At 55.2% G+C, this 19,285-nt stretch overlaps 7 protein-coding genes across 7 annotated transcripts; 4 read left to right on the forward strand and 3 right to left on the reverse strand.

The window, feature by feature from the left end:
- Positions 1-554: 554 nt before the first annotated feature.
- On the forward strand, positions 555-2,581 carry N7482_008928 (uncharacterized protein; the record flags this gene model as incomplete). The annotated part of the gene is made up of 3 exons (XM_056691052.1): positions 555-1,117; positions 1,196-1,532; positions 2,036-2,581. The coding sequence occupies 3 exons, from the start codon at positions 555-557 to the stop codon at positions 2,579-2,581; spliced, it is 1,446 nt and encodes a 481-aa protein (XP_056540817.1).
- An 863-nt stretch (positions 2,582-3,444) lies between these two features.
- On the reverse strand, positions 3,445-5,218 carry N7482_008929 (neutral amino acid permease; the record flags this gene model as incomplete). The annotated part of the gene is made up of 8 exons (XM_056691053.1): positions 3,445-3,528; positions 3,584-3,727; positions 3,783-3,980; positions 4,037-4,392; positions 4,449-4,780; positions 4,836-4,908; positions 4,961-4,974; positions 5,034-5,218. 8 exons carry the CDS (start codon positions 5,216-5,218, stop codon positions 3,445-3,447), a joined length of 1,386 nt encoding a protein of 461 aa, XP_056540818.1.
- A 1,510-nt stretch (positions 5,219-6,728) lies between these two features.
- On the reverse strand, positions 6,729-8,090 carry N7482_008930 (wax synthase family protein; the record flags this gene model as incomplete). The annotated part of the gene is made up of 2 exons (XM_056691054.1): positions 6,729-7,254; positions 7,345-8,090. 2 exons carry the CDS (start codon positions 8,088-8,090, stop codon positions 6,729-6,731), a joined length of 1,272 nt encoding a protein of 423 aa, XP_056540819.1.
- An 821-nt stretch (positions 8,091-8,911) lies between these two features.
- On the reverse strand, positions 8,912-10,882 carry N7482_008931 (acetyltransferase SAS4-like domain-containing protein; the record flags this gene model as incomplete). The annotated part of the gene is made up of 2 exons (XM_056691055.1): positions 8,912-9,978; positions 10,039-10,882. The coding sequence occupies 2 exons, from the start codon at positions 10,880-10,882 to the stop codon at positions 8,912-8,914; spliced, it is 1,911 nt and encodes a 636-aa protein (XP_056540820.1).
- Positions 10,883-12,057: 1,175 nt separating this feature from the next.
- Positions 12,058-13,008, forward strand: N7482_008932 (dihydrodipicolinate synthase family protein; the record flags this gene model as incomplete). Its single annotated transcript, XM_056691056.1, has 1 exon — positions 12,058-13,008. The coding sequence occupies one exon, from the start codon at positions 12,058-12,060 to the stop codon at positions 13,006-13,008; it is 951 nt and encodes a 316-aa protein (XP_056540821.1).
- An 834-nt stretch (positions 13,009-13,842) lies between these two features.
- On the forward strand, positions 13,843-15,649 carry N7482_008933 (beta-N-acetylhexosaminidase; the record flags this gene model as incomplete). Its single annotated transcript, XM_056691057.1, has 3 exons — positions 13,843-14,392; positions 14,437-15,230; positions 15,305-15,649. 3 exons carry the CDS (start codon positions 13,843-13,845, stop codon positions 15,647-15,649), a joined length of 1,689 nt encoding a protein of 562 aa, XP_056540822.1.
- A 2,413-nt stretch (positions 15,650-18,062) lies between these two features.
- Positions 18,063-18,637, forward strand: N7482_008934 (uncharacterized protein; the record flags this gene model as incomplete). Its single annotated transcript, XM_056691058.1, has 2 exons — positions 18,063-18,240; positions 18,285-18,637. 2 exons carry the CDS (start codon positions 18,063-18,065, stop codon positions 18,635-18,637), a joined length of 531 nt encoding a protein of 176 aa, XP_056540823.1.
- Positions 18,638-19,285: the final 648 nt, after the last annotated feature.

Raw genomic sequence — 19,285 nt, forward strand, 5'->3', positions numbered from 1 at the left:
CCTCCTGGCTCAGCATAAGCTTAGCGTTACATTGGAAAGTTCAAAAATTCTGATTGAGACCTGCAACATGTTACAGAGTCCCTGCAGAACTGGAGAATTCGAGCAATGCCTCCAGCCTATAAAGATAATAATCAGAGATTACCGCCCGCTGAAGATCTCCCTAAGAAAGCCAGGTATTGTGCATCCCGTTTCATAATGGACTGGTGTTTCCCTAGACATGGAATACCCCGGAGTGGCGGGGGCCTCCACGCTTCCATAGTTTCTTCAGTTGGCCGTGCACCGATCAAATTCAAGACCGGACCGAATAGAGTAAGAAAGAGAAATAAGACTTGAGATGAAAGGTGCCGATAGGAATGCATCCATTATCCAGCATCTATTACTCCCAATAGTCAGTCAATAGTCTATCCCTCGCTACATGGTCTCATCCCAGGATCGCCCCGGCCGAGGAGATCTCGCGCGGTCTCCGCGTCGGAAAACTCAGCTCCCCATACCACACAAACAAACCATGGACCCTCCAACACCAGCGCTCCCGCACGAGAAGCCACTCCTCATTCATGTCACTGGTGCAATATTCTGACTCCGAGTCAGATGCAGATAAGCCCGCATCACCTCCAGCCAAGAAACCCCGCCGTGACCCTCCATCCCGGGCCCACGCGCTCCCGCCGCTACCACCTGCATTTCACGACCTCTACGCCTCCAGCACGCGCGTCAGCGTAAACGACGACCCCAGCCTCCACGGCGGCCGGAAACGCGTCATTCCCCACGTGGAAGGCAACTGGCCGACACACGTCTACCTGGAATGTGTGTACGCCCCGCCCTCGCGTTCTTTCGCAGCTGAGAGAGCAGCAATAGCTAATAGTAAAGTCACAGGGTACCCAGCCAAGGACGAGCTCGCGCTCCTTGCAGACCTCCTCGCCCGGGCCGAGGAGTCGGCAAAGCTGGGCGATGGCAGCGATGGTTCCAGTACCCCGCGCCTGCGCAGCCTTTTGCACAGCGATCTGGGCGCCCAGCTCCCGCTGCACATCAGCCTGTCCGCCCCCGTAGTGCTGCGGACTGACCAGCGCGCCTCATTCACCGAGGCCCTCACGACGTCCATCCGAGATTCGCACATTCCACCGTAAGACCAGACCAGCATCGCACTGTCTCATCACCCGCGACCTTTTCAAAGACTTCCTGCTAACATCCAGACCACCAGCTTCACCGTTACCCCGGACGCCCTGCAATGGGTATCCAATCACGAGCGCACGCGCTGGTTCCTGGTGCTCCACGTCGCACAATCGGCCGGCGACGGTCTGACACGCCTGCTCACGCTATCTAACCGCGCCCTAGCTGCCTTCGACCAACCGCCGCTCTACACGACACCCTCGAGTGACGCCCGCCCGTCCCGTGCGCCGGTCGCACATGACCGCAGCCGTGGTGCGGCTGGGCCTGCTGGGTACCACTCGGACAGTTTTCATGTCTCTCTAGCGTGGAGCTTGGATGGGCCTAGCAAGATGGATGCAGAGCGTGTTGCGGGGTTGGATCTGGGATTGGTAGGTGGTATGAGGGTGCGGTTTGATAGTGTGAAGGCGAAGATTGGGAACCATGTTGATAGTATACCGCTTCTGGTGCAGCTTTAGAGGTGCTTGGCATGGTTATCTAGATCTCTACTGGAGCATGTCTCGTCATGATAAGTAGCTCTAGTGAAAAGAGACGACGGAACCATAGTGAGAGACCTCCATCATAACCTTTCGAGGTACGCCTGCGCTCGAATGATCCATGTTATAAAACCTAAGGGCTAGCACTTCTTGAAACCATTTCAAATCAAACCGGATCAGATATACCTCGACGTTTCTGAGGACGCAGACCACTCGTGCGAACTGTTGAGTAACGATCTCCAAATCTTACGTAATATTAAAGTCGCGCCCGGCCGCGTCTTCAGCAACTCCCATCCACCTCACACCCCAAACATGCAGATCCCAACTGTAACTTTGGTAAGCGCTCAACACGTTGTCAGTTCTGTAATCAACAAAGCTAACCAAAAGACAACCGTCAGGAAGATCTCCAAGCCTTCCAAGCAGCCCACTTCCCAGGAAACCACCAAGCACTAAACCCTCCCGCGGCAGAGTCTGCCATCGAGGACGATGCCTACGCGGATGAAGATGACCTCGGGTACTACCCCGACGGTGCGAAGCGCACCCTGACTGATGAGCAGATCCGCATCTTCAGACACAGCGAGATCCATGCCCTGCGGCGCGCAAGACAGCTTGAGCAGGACGACGCCGAGTACGAAGCCCGGGCTCGGCAGCTATCTGATGACACTGGAACAGGGGCTGAGGTAGAGACTCAGCTGGATGAGCCACTTCTCGATGAGAAGAGGAATGAGAACTTGAGCCAGAGTCAGGGCCAGGGCCAGGGCCAGACTCGTCGAGGATCCTCCGGTGGAGGGAAGTCACAAAAAAGGGGCAATCGTGAGACGCGTGATAAGCCGTCGGAGACACTAGACTATGAAGATCACGAACAGAGCACGATTAACGAGGCCCGCCCAGCTGAAGCTCGTGCGCCCTATCCCAGCCGGAGGATTATCTCCTACGAAGATTGATTCGATCATGGAGACGAAACGTTACATGCTGGAGTAGGCTTGGACACAGAACCCGGTGAAAGGGCTTTCCTGTTCCAGCCAGGGAAGACCATGCCTCCTGCAATGGAAGGCTGAATTCCATACGGCAAATTTTGTGGTGAGTTACCTATGTCGTTCCTTCCTCATATCCCCGCCGACCATGATGAAAAAAATTAAGTCATCCTTAGTCGGAAGACCATACCATCACGCATGTGTAAGGCTTTGACGACCTTAATCTTCTCTCTGAAAGGCTTCCCTTTTGAATTTGTCAGCACACGTTATATCACGAGCTATATACTGATGTTGCTCTAGGTTCATCAGGCAAGGCGTCCGGTCATCATTTGTGTCATCGCGGCCTCTACTCGCGCGTTTGCTTTGTCTTATCTGAAAAGCTTCGTCTATCATTCTTTAGGCGGAATCCACTCAGGAAGCCGAGGGCATCAAGCGTCGCTGAGGTACATCTGTGGATCTCTGCCCGCAAAGAGACGCCAGTCCGTTCGTCCAGGGTAGTCTCGCATGCAAAAGTTAGTCGAGACCACCACACTACAAAATCTAAAAGAGAGTGTGTGAGAAAGAGAGGGTACCTCTATCTTTCTACTAAGGCCCAGGCAGACACGCCACTCTCCCTGGAACATAGGACATCATGTACTGTCGGGAGTTATTGTATGATCCACGCCAGGAAGCCGTTTAGAAATAAACCACAATTATCATATTAGACACTTGTGAATCCAAGAAGCAACAAAGCGAGTCAGAAACAGGCTTTTTGACCCCCAACGCCGCAACAAATGCTAATTATGGCTAAGAAAGATAATATTAAATGATTCCAAGAGGACGCTCGGTTGAGATCAAGCGTTGTTTGCACACGAGAAGCTCGCACTGCTGGGATTGTCGTGAATAGCCTTTCCAGATACCCACAGGCCCATACCACACTAGCAAGGGAGTTAGTGAGGATGTACGCTGAAATTCTCGCAGAGGTGTACATACGATGGTCAGTCCGATTCCAATGAGGACCAGGTTTACGACGGTGCAGATTATCATCCGCGGGGAGGAGAAGAGACGGCCGTTGTTAATATACAGCCAGAAAACGCCGCCGAGGCAGTAACTAAACCAAGAAGCAAACAGAGCAGTCTAGAAAATTTAGGTTAGCAATGAACATAATGTGCTTAAGCAGCGCCTGACATACAATCAGACTCAGCAGGTTGCTGAAGACAGGAATCGCAGCTGAGATGATCCAAGCGAGGATCCAAAGACCCACGGCAATACCGATCCAGAGGCTGACGGCAACCCAGTCGCGCTTGTGCATGCGGTCTGTTCCGGCCAAGAGGCGCATATAGACGTACTTGACTGCAACGTGGCCGTTGATGACACCGGCGATGATGATCTACAGTATCAATTTAGTCTAGCCATTCAAGTTAACCTGGAGTCAAGTAAGCATACCGTAGGCAGGGCAATGCCATAGGCAATCTTGGCAGCAAGCGGCGAGGCTGAGCCCAAGGCAGGCGAGGTGACACCGTCACCAGCGTAGCGGTAAATGACCAGAGAGGCAACCAAGTACAGACTTATATCGATTCCCTGGAGCAAACAGAGAGACTTGGTGAAGTCGCGCGGATTCTTCAGCTCAGCCATCAGACCGAAGTAGGCCGCGTGGCCGGAGAAAGCAAAGACAATATTGCACACGGCCGAAAAGCCGTGGTAGAGATCGGTTTTGGCAACGGCAACGACGCCGCTGCCAGGGTTCTCGATACCGACGGCAATCATACAGATGAAGACTGCAGCGATGATACTCACGAAGGCTGGGGAGGCATTAGTACGAGGGTGAGGGGTCCCAAAGAAGGGTTGAGAAGCTCACAAACAAGCGACAACCAGGACATCTTCTCTAGTGTACGCGGCAGGCAGCACAAGAAGGAGAGGATCGTGCCAACAATGCCGAAGACAAGCGAACAAGTGCCGTGGTTGGTGATAGTGTTCATGGCGACGGTGAAGGTCAAAAGGTGACTCGACATGATGAAGATGAGGAAAAGAATCTGGCAGATGCCCATAAATTCACGACCAAATGCGCCTCCGAGGACTTCGCCTGCATCGGCCATTGTCATGATGTAGGGGTACTTCAGCTTTATTTGTCCGATCATGTAGCCCGTCCAGGTAGCGAGGAGACCAAGTCCGATAATGAGAATAACCGAGCTGTCCGGGGCATTAGTATCATGCAAGCGATCTGTTTCTTGGTGGGAAAACATACGGGACAAGACCAAGTGCTGCAACAGCGGCAGGGAGCGACAGGACACCGAGCGACACAGTCTCAGCAACCATCACTAGGAAAGAGTTAGATCCGATGCTTGTTATAATGTTGTGTAAATCACATACGCAAACCGCATTGCCTAGAAGTCGCATTGATTAGTAAAGAAATCAAGCTTATGAGATAGCGCTTTTTACATACCACCACTTCATGATCTTGTACTTAACCTCCGCAAATTCCTCATCGCCAAAGGCATCTTGCTTGTATTGCGGAGTGTTGTTCATCTTGTCCTCCGGCTCAAATTCGACAGGCGCGATGTCCAAGCTCTTTTGGCGAACATTTTCCAAATCTGCAGCCTCAGCTGGGCCATCCACCTGAGGGCTCATAATTGTAGTCGGTTCGTTCGAGGATCTATATCAAAACGCGAGTCCTTGGCAATCTCGATTAAGTCCAGTCCGAAAAGTTTAGCAAGCCGCACAAGACCTCAAAAGATCGAAAATGCCAAGTTACGAGAGATACAAAGACGAGAAAAAGGCAGGCTCAGGAAATTTCAAAGACGATCGCTTGAGTCAATCCCTATGAACAGTCTCGGCCACACCCTAAGAACGGGGCCGCAGAGTGGATCGCAGCGACAACTGGATCCGGCCGTCGGCCCGTCTGCACGAATCACGGCCCTGAGACGTAATGAAAATCAGTAGAAAGGCACCGCAATGGAGCCTCAAACTTTGCGAAAAACTGGGGAAGCTGCTGCAAGAAAAAAGTTCGTCTCCGATGCCGGCGTTGCTACGTACCTGCAAACGCAGTTTCATGCACAGGTTCATAATGGCTGCCAGATCATGGGCAGATCGATGGAATTTCTATGCGGCGGCTAGCTGTGCGGATCGTTCCAGGGCTTAGCGTCCTTGGCCCTTTTTTAGCTCAGCCACCTGGCTGTTTCTTCATGGGCTGCCTCGATATACCTCTCCGCGCTCAACAATGATGGCTTGATCATAGACCTGCCGCTGCGAGGTCGGCCACTGGGTTCGAGCGGCCGCCCTCCGAAGGTGCTCGGTGGCCATTTTTGGTACGCCACCAATTTGTTTGGTAACTGATGGTCTTGTGGATGCTGATATCCAATAATTTTGCGCTGCCAACGTAACCCAAGGTATTCACGGCTCTGCGACAAGGCTGAATAACTCGACCCCGATTGGCCGGTGCTACACCTGTCTTCCTGGTTGGCAAAATCTATAGAATAGGGTGCTCAAATCCACCCTCTGAACATTTCATTTTACCTCGTTCAAGCGAGATTCCCGTCTGTGTCTTGTATGGTTTCCTTCCAATGTATCCGTATGAAGATCAACTGCGCTTCCAAAAGCCAAGCGTTACCCCAGCCGCGAAGCAGTGGGGTTTATGTAGCAGAAACCCACCCCGTAAATGAAAAGGACAAGATGCACCCGATGTAACGTTCTCTAGGAAGATCCGGCCATCGGTGCTTAGAGCAGCTCCAATTAAACTTGATTTATACACCCCAGGACTTCCACATGTTGAAACTCCGCTTCCCCAAGTTTTTGCTGAAGCTAGATTTTCCGAATCTCTCTCCTATAGAATCGAACGCATTCATCCATCCATCAGGGTGGACTGCTTTGTGTCCAACACAGTTACATAGTAAACAATCTCTTACTCAGGCTCCATCTTTACGCCCTGTTTGTTACTCGATTTCTCTTCTTTAGTAAGAACTGGTCACAATATCAAGATTCTTCTGCGCAAATGCCTTTTTATGCTAAATGTACAGAAAGATACTCCCTTCTGGTCATTCCATTTGTTCTAATTCATATCCTATGTATTCATCATCTAACTCCTACATAATGATGCAGTCGTACTGGCTTCGAATATCCATCACGAGAATCCTCAAAAGTTTCAGATCTCCGCTCCAAAAATGAAGCCTACCAAAAGACCAGTGCCCACAATAATACTTCCCAGCGGTTGCACCCCAATCTTCTCGCACAAACTCAAGGGAACCAATGTCGCCAGATCCCCCGGCAGCTGCAAGATCGGGTGTAAGTACCACGTCGAGGTAACAGCCAACCAGGTCATAGTCCAAATGTAACCCACAGCTCTCTGCCACAGCGGTGGCACAGACTCTTCGTCACTAGATGGCTCCTTTCCTGCAGACGAGCTCAGCGTTTTCCAAAGGGCCTGCACGCCATCTTCCAACATGATGCCCAGCGCCATGATCGGGAACCCAATTAAAGATCCAGAGTATTCATATGGAACGGTCTGGATGTGGTCGACAATAACATGCAGCATGCCAGAGAGAAGAAAGACTAGAAAGATATTTGTATATCGCTCCAGAATGGACGGCCTGGGGAGGTGAAGGACATCACGCGCAATAAAGTTGCTCACAGCCGTAAAAGGCTGGCGCAAATATTGGTGCCAGAATTTGCTGCATAAACATGTCAGACCCAAAGACTTGTAGAAAGCCCCCAAAATCAATTAAGGAAGAGCGGGACGGAAGGAACACGCCAAAACTTACCCCCAGAACTTCCGAATCGTATACACATCTGCCATACTCCCAAACAAAGGGGGCCAATTAGCAGCCACGTCCAAGCCCGATCCCACAAATACCACAGAGGACAGACGATAATGCGCATCGATCACAATCCGCGACAACGCGAACCATACAGTCAAATTCGTGAGGCCCCGCTCAACCCACTGATCCACCGGCACAAACCAATCTATATGCGAAAATCCCGGTGAATCCCCCTCCTGAAACGCCTTCTGCCTAGCCAGCGCCTGCATCAAATCCAGCACAAGGTACTGCCAGAGGAAAAAGACGCTCTGCCTGAGCAGGAAGCGGCCGCGGGAGATCTTGCCCTGGCGCCCATAATACGCCGGCTGCGCGGGCACGCTCTTGATTTGGCGGGACGTGCCGATGGCGCGGAATTGCGACAGCAGCTCTGCGGCATGGTAGATGCGATCTGAAAGAAAGAGCGAGTGCTTAGGGTCCTCGCGCGCCAGATCGGTGTCGTCTAGCGGGTTGAGCAGGAGGAGATTGACGGCTTGAACGGCCATTAAGATGAGGTGGGTAAGGGCTGAGCAGAGGGTTGGACTTGCGCCATCATACGGCTGTATCAAGTGGTAGGCGAGCCAGACTATGCATGGGATGGCCGCATAGCGAAATAGGGATCCCTTGGGGGTTGCGACTATGCACGTGGTTGTGATGAGGATTTGGAGCGCGCCGCTGGCGAGGTAGCTCGTTAGGTCTAGCGGCCAGAACATGGTGGCGAAGAGGCCGAATGAAGAATCAGACGGTTCTTAGATGGATGATGTTATAATCACTTGGCGATTGAAGTTGACCTGGATTTGCCTGTGGCCTTGGGAGCTAATGCTCGCGCTAAGCGCTTGTTGTGGATTAGGGGTTTCAGCGGGGCTTGGGCCGTATTCCTAGGCGCGGTCTTCGAGGGGCCTGCAGGAGCCAGATGTAAATCAGCGGTGCGAAAACCTGTACATAGACAGTGTACTTCAAAGGAAACCTCGCCGGCGAGAAGATTAAGATTGGATCTTCAGAATTGAGCAGGGGGTGGGGTTGAGGTTAATGCACTCGAATGTCAACAAAGGCCGTCCCGTCCGTCTGCATTCAAGCCTTGCGATCGGCGTAAGCTGACGGCTGCTCACGCTGCTCACTCCCATTCATGATTGGCAAATCTGTAAGGCTACGAGGGTGCAGCTGAACGTTGCTTTGCATATGTGATGGCTAAAGGTTTCGAGGTACATCCAATCAAGAAGACAGTGCAGCAATGACTCTATTTCCACAAGCCTCGGCGGAAACCGATATAATTATACCACCCCAACCACAAGGCGAATCTCGTCCGCAAACGCCATAAAAAAAACACCATCCGGAAACACACCCCCAATGCCATGCCCAGACGCCGAAATGCTATTGTACAAAATCATACAGAGGCACATGCATACAAAAACAAGAACTGAAGTCAACCCCGCGGGGGACAGAAACAGAAAAGGTCAGGTAGGAGGGCAAAGAAAAGAAAAAGAAACAACACCCCGTAGTAAATCATCAGCTCGTCAGAACATACCAGCCAGGCTCAACCTCGGCTCCGCCGCTTCATCATCCGCCGCTGCCGCTGCGACGCATGAATCGCCTCGTCGGTGAGGATCTCTTCCGGCGGATCGAAGTCGCGCTCTTGCATGTCTGGCATGGGATGGCCGAAGGCCAGAATGGTATGTGTGCGGCCGCGACGGGTACCGTTCACCGCAGCCAGAGCTGTCTCGCGGTCGTGTGGTTGTTCGAAAAACGAGGTGAAAGGCTTGTCTGTAGGTGGAGGGTAGGAGAAGGGAGCTGCAGCCGGGGCCGGTGCAGCTGGGGAGGCCGAGGTGTTGGTGGGCTTTTGACGTTTGAAGTTGGCTTTAGTTTCGCTCGCAAGAGCAGAGTGGTCGTCTCCCCCTGCGCGCGCGGCCTTGGGCTTACGGTGTTCTGAGACGGATTTGCGCCGTTGGGCGGCGGAGGCTGAACGGGCTTCCTGGTGTAGCTGGCGCGCAGCCCAGGCATCCACGTCGTTCGGGTCCGGGGTGCTAGGGGTATCTGGCAAAGGAGAGCTTTCTTCCGCGGCGTCTTCAGCAGGCCGTGAACGCTTTCGCGAGTGTCGAGGCGCGTGCGATTCGGTCTCTGTATCTGCGGTCGATAGCTGTTTCTCTTTGGCCAATTTGCGTTTCCGCTCTTCGTCCCGCCAGACTTGGAATTTTTTGATGAGAGCAACAAGCTCATCAATGAGGATTTGGCGCTTCGGCTCGTAGAGCTTCTTCTCGTTCTCGTGGACGCCGGTAAGACCCATCACACGCAGCCAGTCTGGGCCGCGTAGTTCTTCGAGAAGCCGGTCCACGTGCTGCTTCTCGTGCTGAGCCCGCTCGCGTTCAATGTTTCGTAATTGCTTCTCCTGACGTTCGAATTTACGGTGCGCACGGAAATATAGTTCCTCGTTCAGAGGGTCGATGCCCAGTGAACTTGATGCCGGCTCGGGCAGCGTAATCACCTCACAATTATACAGATTTTGTAGCGGATTGCCGAAAGGCATTGGATTTGGCGTGGAAGATATGGATAAGGGTTCAGGAAGGTCGTCCACTAGTGTGACGATTGTGTTGAAAGCGACAAGTTCTACGACGCATTTGCATTAGGCCACATATCTCCTGTTCGATGCAAAAGGGCAGCACTCACCAGGCTTGGGATCATCGAGACTGATGATCTGCTCATAATTGTGGAAATACTGCGCCAACTCAAGCTTGCCTCGAGGGCCCGGATCTGTAGAGCGCAGTGATCGCCTCTCGCTTCCTGCTCGTTTTGGCGCTTCCTGCTCACCCTCAGCTTCATCGCTCTTGTGCTGCTGCGACCGAGTCGCATCTGCCGGTCGCAGGTGAGCCGACTGCACGGTGGTCGCCACCTTATTCTCTGGTTCGACCGTATCAGCCTCGTCCGTCCTCGCTTCAGGGTCGCTGCGCCGGCTAGTGCGCGTTGAGGTAGGCGATTTGGCAAGTTTCGACTCGGAGTCTGCGGTGTGTGTAGGAGCTCTAGAGCGCGTTTTCACGGTGGGATTGGTCACTACTGGGGAGATCGTGTCCAATGGATCTGGCGACTCTCGGTCCCCGCGGAGCACATCTGCCGCGGAAACACGACTCCCTGCAGGGGTAGCTCGGTCGGATAGACCCCGGGGGTTTTTGACGACACCATTGCCATTCACGCGAGGGGTCCCCGACGTCAATGGATTCCCCGAGGTGACACTATCAACCGAGGAGGAGGACGGTCGGCGAGTGCGACGGGTCGCCGTCGGCGGGCGCGCGGGCTTCAAGGGAGGCAGGGCGTGTCGAGCTTTGCTGGGGGCAGAATCCTCATCCGGGGCGGTGGTGTCGAGGCAGTCTGGGGAACTTATGCGACGGTTCAGAGGCCAGAGATCGTGCAGTGTCCGCTGCTTCTTCTTCAGCGGGCCCTGACGGTCGTTGTCCGAGTGGTCGTCGGGATTCCGTCGCACAGAGCCGCGGAGGGACGACCGGGACAAGACGGCCATTGCTCGACACTGGGAGGGGTGCGACGGGGCAGATCAATTCAGTGACATGCTGTGGTGGTCCTCGCCGGTGTGTAGCGGAGGAAAGGGGTTCTTCGTTTAGGAATCCTGTACCGGGCTGGACTCAGGGCGACCGGGACAGGTTCGTCGAGGACTGCGGAGGTGGTGCGGGTGGTGCGAGACAGAGATTCTTGGCGGCAACGCGATGCTGTACCGGATCAGCTGGGCAGAGACCTGAAGATGCCTTGAGCGATCAAAAGCATGTTTGAAGGTTGGAACTTGTCTTTCTATTGATTCTATTGACCAAGCTCGAGACCTGTTTCCGCGGAAGGTTTGCCTCTGGGCTATCGGCGCGATGCTACCTATTGCCTGGGATGGCCACTGCGTACAGTATAGTTGGACTAGTTATATATCTCTCGAGCACGAGCGCGGGACTCCTCCAGTATGCCCACGCTGCCACCCAACGTCCCCCCGACACAGATATACCACACTGCACCACAGTACAATCCCCCGGTGGGCATTTTCTTCATCTAGAACCCCTAGCAGCCTGTCACAGGCGACGGGTGTTCATGTCCCGACGACCCCCACGCCGAAGCTGAGTGTGGGGGAGTGGCCGGAATTGTCAATCTGTCTCGCCACCAGCGAACGCTCAGAAGATTCGTTTCGCCAGGATGACCACAAAGGGTATTTTCAGGGTTAGAGGGTCACAAATGAGAGTAGCGGTTGATTGTGACACTCATGCAGGGCTTTCATCCGCGGACATCCCTCCAGCTGCGGATTGTGTCGCACAGAAGCCCGGCCGGAAGCGGTCCTGTGCTGCTCAACCCCGCATACTGTGAGCGTGGGGGGAAGAGCAAATGATTGAGGGCAGCAGCGTCATGAAGAGCGTGTTGACTCTATGGTGACTGTGTAGCTCGAACTCTCCCCACCACCTCCGACGCGGGGCAAGGCGGATGCCCAGGAAAGGTGGACGGCTAATCAGATCGGAGCCGGCGGGGGACGTGGGGGTTGAAGATCCGGATCGCACAGAGATTATTTAGCTGGGCATGCCCGGGCCCAATTCAATTCTGGCTCTTGATTCTCTACAACCTGGGAAGAGTGGCCTGCTACACATCTACGAGGTGCTTTCAAGTTGACGGCCTAGAAGACCCACTCTCGATATACGCTCCACCACCACCATGACGGTCAACGGTACTGACAAGCACAATGCCCTCCGGAGCGGGTTTTATGTGCCCACCGTGGCATTCTTCCAGCCGGACGAGGAGATCGATCTGGCTGCCACTGAAAAGCACGCCACGTACCTGGCCCGTAGCGGCGTGACCGGTCTGGTCACCCAGGGCAGCAATGGCGAGGCCGTGCACCTCGATCGCGAGGAGCGCAAAGCCATCACAGCAGCCACGCGCCGCGCTGTAGATGCGGCCGGCTTCCCCAACATGCCCGTCATCGCAGGCTGCGGTGCTGCGTCCACGCGCGAGACCATCCAGCTCTGCAAGGACTCCGAAGCATCAGGCGCCGATGCGGTCCTGGTGCTCCCCCCCAGCTACTATAAGGCCTTGGTGAGCGCCGAGGCCATGCACGCCCACTTCATCGCGGTGGCAGATGCCTCGCCCATTCCCGTGCTCATCTATAACTTCCCCGGCGCCTCGTCAGGACTGGACCTCTCCTCCGACGACATCCTCGCGCTGGCCAAACACCCCAACATCATCGGGTGCAAGCTCACTTGCGGCAACACCGGCAAGCTGGCTCGCGTGGCGGCTGGCTCGAAGCCCAACTTCCTCACCTTCGGTGGCTCGGCCGACTTCACTCTGCAGACCCTCATCGCCGGCGGTGATGGTATCATTGGGGGTACGGCCAACTTGATTCCGAGGTCGTGCGTCCGGCTCATGGAGCTGTACCGCAGCGGCGAGATTGCGGAGGCGCAGAAGATGCAAGCTGTTGTTGCTCGCGCAGACTGGGCTGCGATTCACGGTGGCTTTATCGCTGTGAAGAGCGCCCTCCAGTCGTATCATGGATATGGCGGCCTTCCTCGTCGCCCCTGCGTGGTGCCGACTGAGCAGGCTGCGGCCGCCATCCACGAAGAATTCCGCGAGGGAATGGAGTTGGAAAGGTCCTTGGACAAGTCAGCTTAGAGAGGAGCGAAGGAGAGACAGAGAGCTCGCGGGGTCCGTGAGAGATCAATCAAGCGAGTCGTATACCCACGCTTGTTTTTGATGAGTAGTTGCCGCAATGAATCACGATTCCTTTCCCTCCTCCCTCCCCGGACGGCTGTTGTTGACTCCGCAGGACGTTTCTCGTACATGCCGTAGCTTCGAGTCAGCCACTTCGAATGCCATGATATCTTGCGCCAGGGTCCTCTTGCAATGTCACAGTGGCATTGTTTTCATTTCGTGGAGTCGCGTGCCTCATTATATTCTCAACATCGTTCCACTGGCTTTTTTTCTAGCGCCGACACACAGACGTCGCAGCGCTCTCCCCCACACGATATCGACCATCACAATACATAGCCGAAGCTCGGCAGACTGAGGAGGACCCCGATGTAGTATGTGGAGGTCGCAGATGGCCATTGCTGCCCCCAATGAACGCCCGCCACCAACCAGCCCAACTATAAAGGGGCTAGTCGCGTGGAGCTGTGGTAGGGATGTAACCTCTGTATCTTGCATGATGAAACTGAAACATTAAGGGTCAGGGGATCCTGTTTCCTCGTGGATCTGGAAAATTGCCAGTACAGGAGTACACAGGCTACCAGAAATCCCAATTTCCAGCGGTGATTGTTGAGTGTTGACTTGGTGGTTGATGGTCCGAGTTCGCTCGGTTCACTCCGTAGCTCCTGTGCTCCTCTGAAATGCATCGCAGCATTCCAGTGATCAGCATGGGATCGGCATGCGACTGCTCCTAAACATAAATAAACCCAACCACCTCCTTCTCCCCTACCTGGTCACCTTCCTCCCCCCACCCTCATCACCATGAAGTTCACCTCTGTCCTCGGCGCGCTGGGGGCTCTCGCCTCGGCGGCCACCGCCGTCAAGGTGAACCCACTTCCCGCCCCCCGCAACATCACCTGGGGCTCCTCCGGCCCGATTCCAGTTAAGCAGCTCTCACTCCGCACCTCCGAAAGCCACGGCCACGCCCATTCCGTCCTAAACAGTGCCTGGGAACGCGCCCGGGCCGCCATCGTCGACCTGCAATGGGTTCCCGCCGCCACCGAAGCTCCCATCTCTTCCTTCCAGCCATTCCCGACCGGCTCAGTCTCGAAAAACAAGCGCGCCACCACCGCGGCCGCCATTCAATCCGTTCAGCTCTCCGTGGTTGACGGGAATGCCGATCTGCAGCACGGGGTGGATGAGTCCTACACCCTGGAGGTGACGGCCACTGCCGGCACGGTCAAGATCACATCCCAGACGGTCTGGGGCGCACTTCACGCGTTCACAACCCTGCAGCAGCTCATCATCGCCGACGGCAAGGGCAATCTGATCATTGAGCAGCCCGTCAAGATCGAGGATGCCCCCTATACCCGTATCGCGGCATCATGATCGACACCGGCCGCAATTTCATCACAGTCCCCAAGATCCTCGAGCAGATCAATGGCATGGCCTTGTCCAAGCTCAATGTTCTCCACTGGCACTTGGACGACGCCCAGTCGTGGCCCATGCAGATGCGCTCCTACCCCCAGATGACGAAGGACGCCTACTCAAGTCGGGAAATATATTCGGAGGCGGACATGCGCCGGGTGATTGCCTATGCACGTTCCCGTGGCGTTCGCGTTATTCCCGAGGTCGACATGCCTGGTCACGCGTCCTCTGGCTGGAAGCAGGTGGACCCGAAGATCGTGGCATGCGCCGACTCCTGGTGGTCCAACGACGTGTGGCCGCTGCACACGGCTGTCGAGCCGAACCCGGGCCAGCTGGACATCATCTATAACAAGACGTATGAGGTTGTGCGCAATGTGTACAAGGACCTGTCGGGAATCTTCGTGGATAATTGGTTCCACGTCGGCGCCGACGAAATCCAACCAGGCTGCTACAACTTCAGCTCGTACGTCTCCAACTGGTTCGCTGAGGACCCCTCGCGCACCTATAACGACCTCGCCCAATACTGGGTGGACCACTCCATGCCGATCTTCCGCAGCACGGGTGGCCCCAAGCGTCGCGTCATGATGTGGGAGGACATCTTCCTCTCGACTGAAGCCGCGTACGACGTCCCCAAGGACGTCGTGATGCAGTCCTGGAACAATGGCCTCACCAACATCCAGAACCTGACCGCGCATGGCTACGATGTGGTCGTCTCCTCATCGGACTGGCTGTACCTCGACTGCGGCTTCGGCGGCTTCGTGACCAATGACCCGCGTTACGACGTGATGTCCAACCCGGGGGGGACGTGACCTTCAACTTTGGCGGCAACGGCGGCTCCTGGTGCGCGCCGTACAAGTCCTGGCAGCGCATCTACGACTACGACTTCACCACCAACCTGACCGCGGCGCAGGCCAAGCACGTTCTGGGCGCCGAGGCACCCCTCTGGTCCGAGCAAGTCGACGACATCACCATCTCCAGCAAGTTCTGGCCGCGCGCCGCCGCGCTTGGCGAGCTCGTATGGTCTGGCAACCGCGATGCCTCGGGCCAGAAGCGCACCACCCAGCTCACCCAGCGCCTGCTCAACTTCCGTGAGTACCTGGTAGCCAATGGTGTGATGGCGAGTGCGCTGGTGCCGAAGTACTGTCTGCAGCACCCGCATGCATGCGATCTTTACTACGACCAGACGGCGGTCTCGCCCTAGGTCCTCTATTTCCTTTTGGGCTTTGGTGGTAATTGGAAAGTTATATCATCATTATGCATTGGCTCATCCTTAGGCGACTGCCTCCCCATTTTCTTCTGTACATACATATACTTGGTCATCGACTTCGATACCCAATTCCATCAACCCTTTCCGGTTTACTGTTCCTGGGATGCAGCGCACTGTATCATGTGCAAACTCTCCATTCCCCTTTTACTTTCATCTCCTCCCCGACCTTCACCATGCTGATAACCCCCCGATAACCATCTCGACCGGCCCAAATCCCACGCCCTCACCAGGCGCGCACGCAGTCCTCACAGATCCCCGCCATTCCCAAATCGGGCCAGCCAGTCGCGCTCATCGGCCATCGCCGCGGCTGTGAAACAAGCCTGAGAGCAGCAGGACACTTCCCCGTCCAGGTCATCCTCCCAGAGTTGCCAGTCAGATGGACTTTCATCCGGCGGACGGCATCACTCACCTCCCGGCCAGGCAACGAACCGGATGAACAAACCCATAACGAGAAACTCGGAATGGCCACGCTCACAGCTCCTGCTCCTGGCCCAAGCCTTCTCCATTCGTCGGTGATACACGTCGGTGATACACGTGGAATCCACCCGCCCAGCCAACCTAATCCAACCCTCCCATTCCCAAGATTTCGTCCACATCCCAGCACCCTACCCTCCATTGTGCACTGATTGGGCGCACCCGCCCATTTCTTCAACTCGTGTCCTCCCATCGCATCCCAGTCGCACCCCGAGGACCCCGCCAAAACCCCCCAGTCTCGGTTCCGGTTCCCGATCCAGACGGCCCTGGTCGCACACCGGCAGGGAACCACACCGGCGAATGATCGGGTATCACTCTGGCCTCGTTCGCGCGGATCGGGATCTAGATTTTGAGTTTGAGTTTGAGTTTGAGTCTGATTTTGATTTTGATTTTGGATTTGATTTTGATTCTCGTTCTGGTTCTGGTTCTGGGTTAGCGGTGGCCTTTCTGAGCTGGGTCAGACCAGGGAACTGGCTCTGCGTAACGTCGTGCCTTGTGTATCCGGGGCAAGACGGATTTAGCGGGGTTTGCAGGGTGTATTGCGCTTACGGCTTACTTTGGGTCGGGAAGCTGGGTAGGCTCTAGCGGTTTCCATCTGACGATGGGGCCGGACAGTTTCGTTTTTAGGGTGATGACCGGTCTGGACACCATCCACGTCGTCGTGGTATGTGCTACTGTTGCCGCCGCCGCCGCCGCTTATTCGGGGTGTCCTCGTGGGTGGTGTCTGGGGTTGTGCGGCGACTCTGATACTGGAGAAACGTGGGCGCTGGTGACCAATGTTTTAGTGATGGCTTCTAGTTGCTGCGGCCTTGTTTCATGCCTGGGTGATACGGATGATTTGTCTGTGATGACGAATTTGGGAATAGTCATACGACATTGGATTCTGGACTTGAGCGTGAGGAAAGAGCCAAGCCCCTGGTCGATGATTGGACGGGGGTCCGCGTCAGCCGGGTTGGTGAGTAAACTAATGGGAAGTGGTTGAAGATCATGGCTTCGACCATTTTGTCTGTAGGTTCTTCCAGGTGGTTAGACGGGGTTCGTCTCGGTGGTGACCATCAACGATGGTGTTTGTATGGAGTAGAATTGCATGAGAACTGGTGGCTTGGCGGGGATGGGTCCCTTGGATGGGAAGACTTACCTCAACACGTTTCTGTACTCCGCACACTGGCAACATAAGAAACTCATGTCTAGCAGAGACATTGCCTCGAAACATGAGGCCTGGCACAGCTTCCAGCCTCCTCCCGGGCGATCCCTGCCTAACCCACGAACCCGGGCTCCTTGGTCGGCATCCCAAGCGCCGAGTTGGGGGACACTGCAGCTATCTGACAGGACAGGAGTCCAAAGGCATGTCCGCAAGGCAGACCCTGTTTGACCCCCCAAGGAGGCCTGCAGGTACCGTTAGAGCCGCTCACTATCCAATCGATGGTCACGATGCCCACAGCAACCGCTGGAGATCTCTCTACTGAATCGTGACCTGCCAAGGATCTACACGTCCGGACAATGTAATCAGAGCAGGACAATCGGCCGCAAGCATATCGCTGGCAGCAGGTAACCAAAAACCTAAACGCTCGGTACTCGCACCGACTTACCGTTCATGCTTCAGTATCGACGTATGATCCTCCAATCTAGCCAATAAACAGCAAAAACCCACATCAATTGGGGTACGACCGACTCGGGGAGCAGACGTCCCCGACCAGCAGACACATCATATCGCGCAGATATACAAACCTAAGACATTGGCAAACCTAAATGCCAGCCACGGTCCCCGGCGCTACCCGCCTCACGTTCCACGGAAAGGTAGTCAGATACTCAGGCCCCGACCGCACCGAAGCCACCTGTTCGCGCATCCAGACGAATCGGCTATCGCCTCCGCATGGCAGCATCAGTGCCACTGCCGGTCTCCCTTGCCCAGCCCATTGCAACGGTAATCGAGGCACATTACACACTACGGCATACGCCCAGCCAAGACTGGGACAAGATCCCCAAATCGCAAACCAAACCCAGCGCGCCGGAGACGAGAGAGGCCGACTCCACCACGCAACCACGCTGTAGTCAGCATTATCAATCCACTAGAAGAATATCAACCCCAATGCAGAAATGGACGCCGTGCCACCAGAACCCAAGCGCGATGTCATATCGACTTTGTTCCAGGAAGACCAAGACCGGAAAGGAAATGGAGCCAAGACCACGATGATCGCATCGGTGAAATCGGATCGTGCCACTCCAGCAGGTGGAGCAGTCGGGATCGCGAGCAAAAAGGAAACCTGTGCCCAGTGCATCTCGGGGATGCTCAAGCATGCTGCCTATAGGCTGGTGGCGGGTGCGATCGAGGGTGGATTAGCGATTTCCCGCGGTGGATTCTTCTTTGTTTTTTTCTGCCTCTGTGAGGGGTGTGTGCCCACACGAGAATCAGGCCTCACGATGGATCTGGATCTGGTAGAACGCTAGAGCTCCAGTTTCTCTCCCTTCCGAGTGGGGAGGGCCCCCCTCCCCACACGCCACGGCGAGAGAATTAGCTCTCGCCCATTTCGGATCGGACGGAAACTGGGTCTGTAGATGCGTAGATGGTACCCATACATACGGACTGGAAGAGGGAAGGATATGCGTGTGAATCTCCATCGCACGGGCTGCCTCTTCTCTACTCCTTTTTTTGTGTTTGACCTCCGCACGGAAAGCGGTTGGGGGCGCAAGCTAAGGCTCGTGGCGTCGCTCGCCCGCCTGGCCCTGTCTGTCGGAATTTCCCCTGGGCTGGGCCGACTGGAAAGATGCGGACGCTGGAAGAGGACCCCCGATGCCTCCGTCTGTTAGCGGTGAAGGAAAGGAGAATTTGGAGTCGAGGGCCACGGCGACAGTCGCGCAAATTGATACATCGAACCGACGTGTCGATCATCACGCCTCGTCTTGTCTTCGGCACGTCGGGCGCTTATGCAATCTGCTTCCCGAGCTCCGATCCAGTTCCCGCGTCAAACTCTCGATCTGCCTTGCAGGGTGATGCGATTTGCCCTATATCAAGATATACTAAGTGATATTGGATGTGATGGATGCGCAGCGCGTTGCAGATACGTACCGTACCGCACAGTCCTCCGGCGCAAGGTT

This window comes from Penicillium canariense, assembly GCF_028826845.1.
Source record: "Penicillium canariense strain IBT 26290 chromosome Unknown utg000006l_segment0_segment0, whole genome shotgun sequence".
NCBI lineage: Eukaryota > Fungi > Ascomycota > Eurotiomycetes > Eurotiales > Aspergillaceae > Penicillium > Penicillium canariense.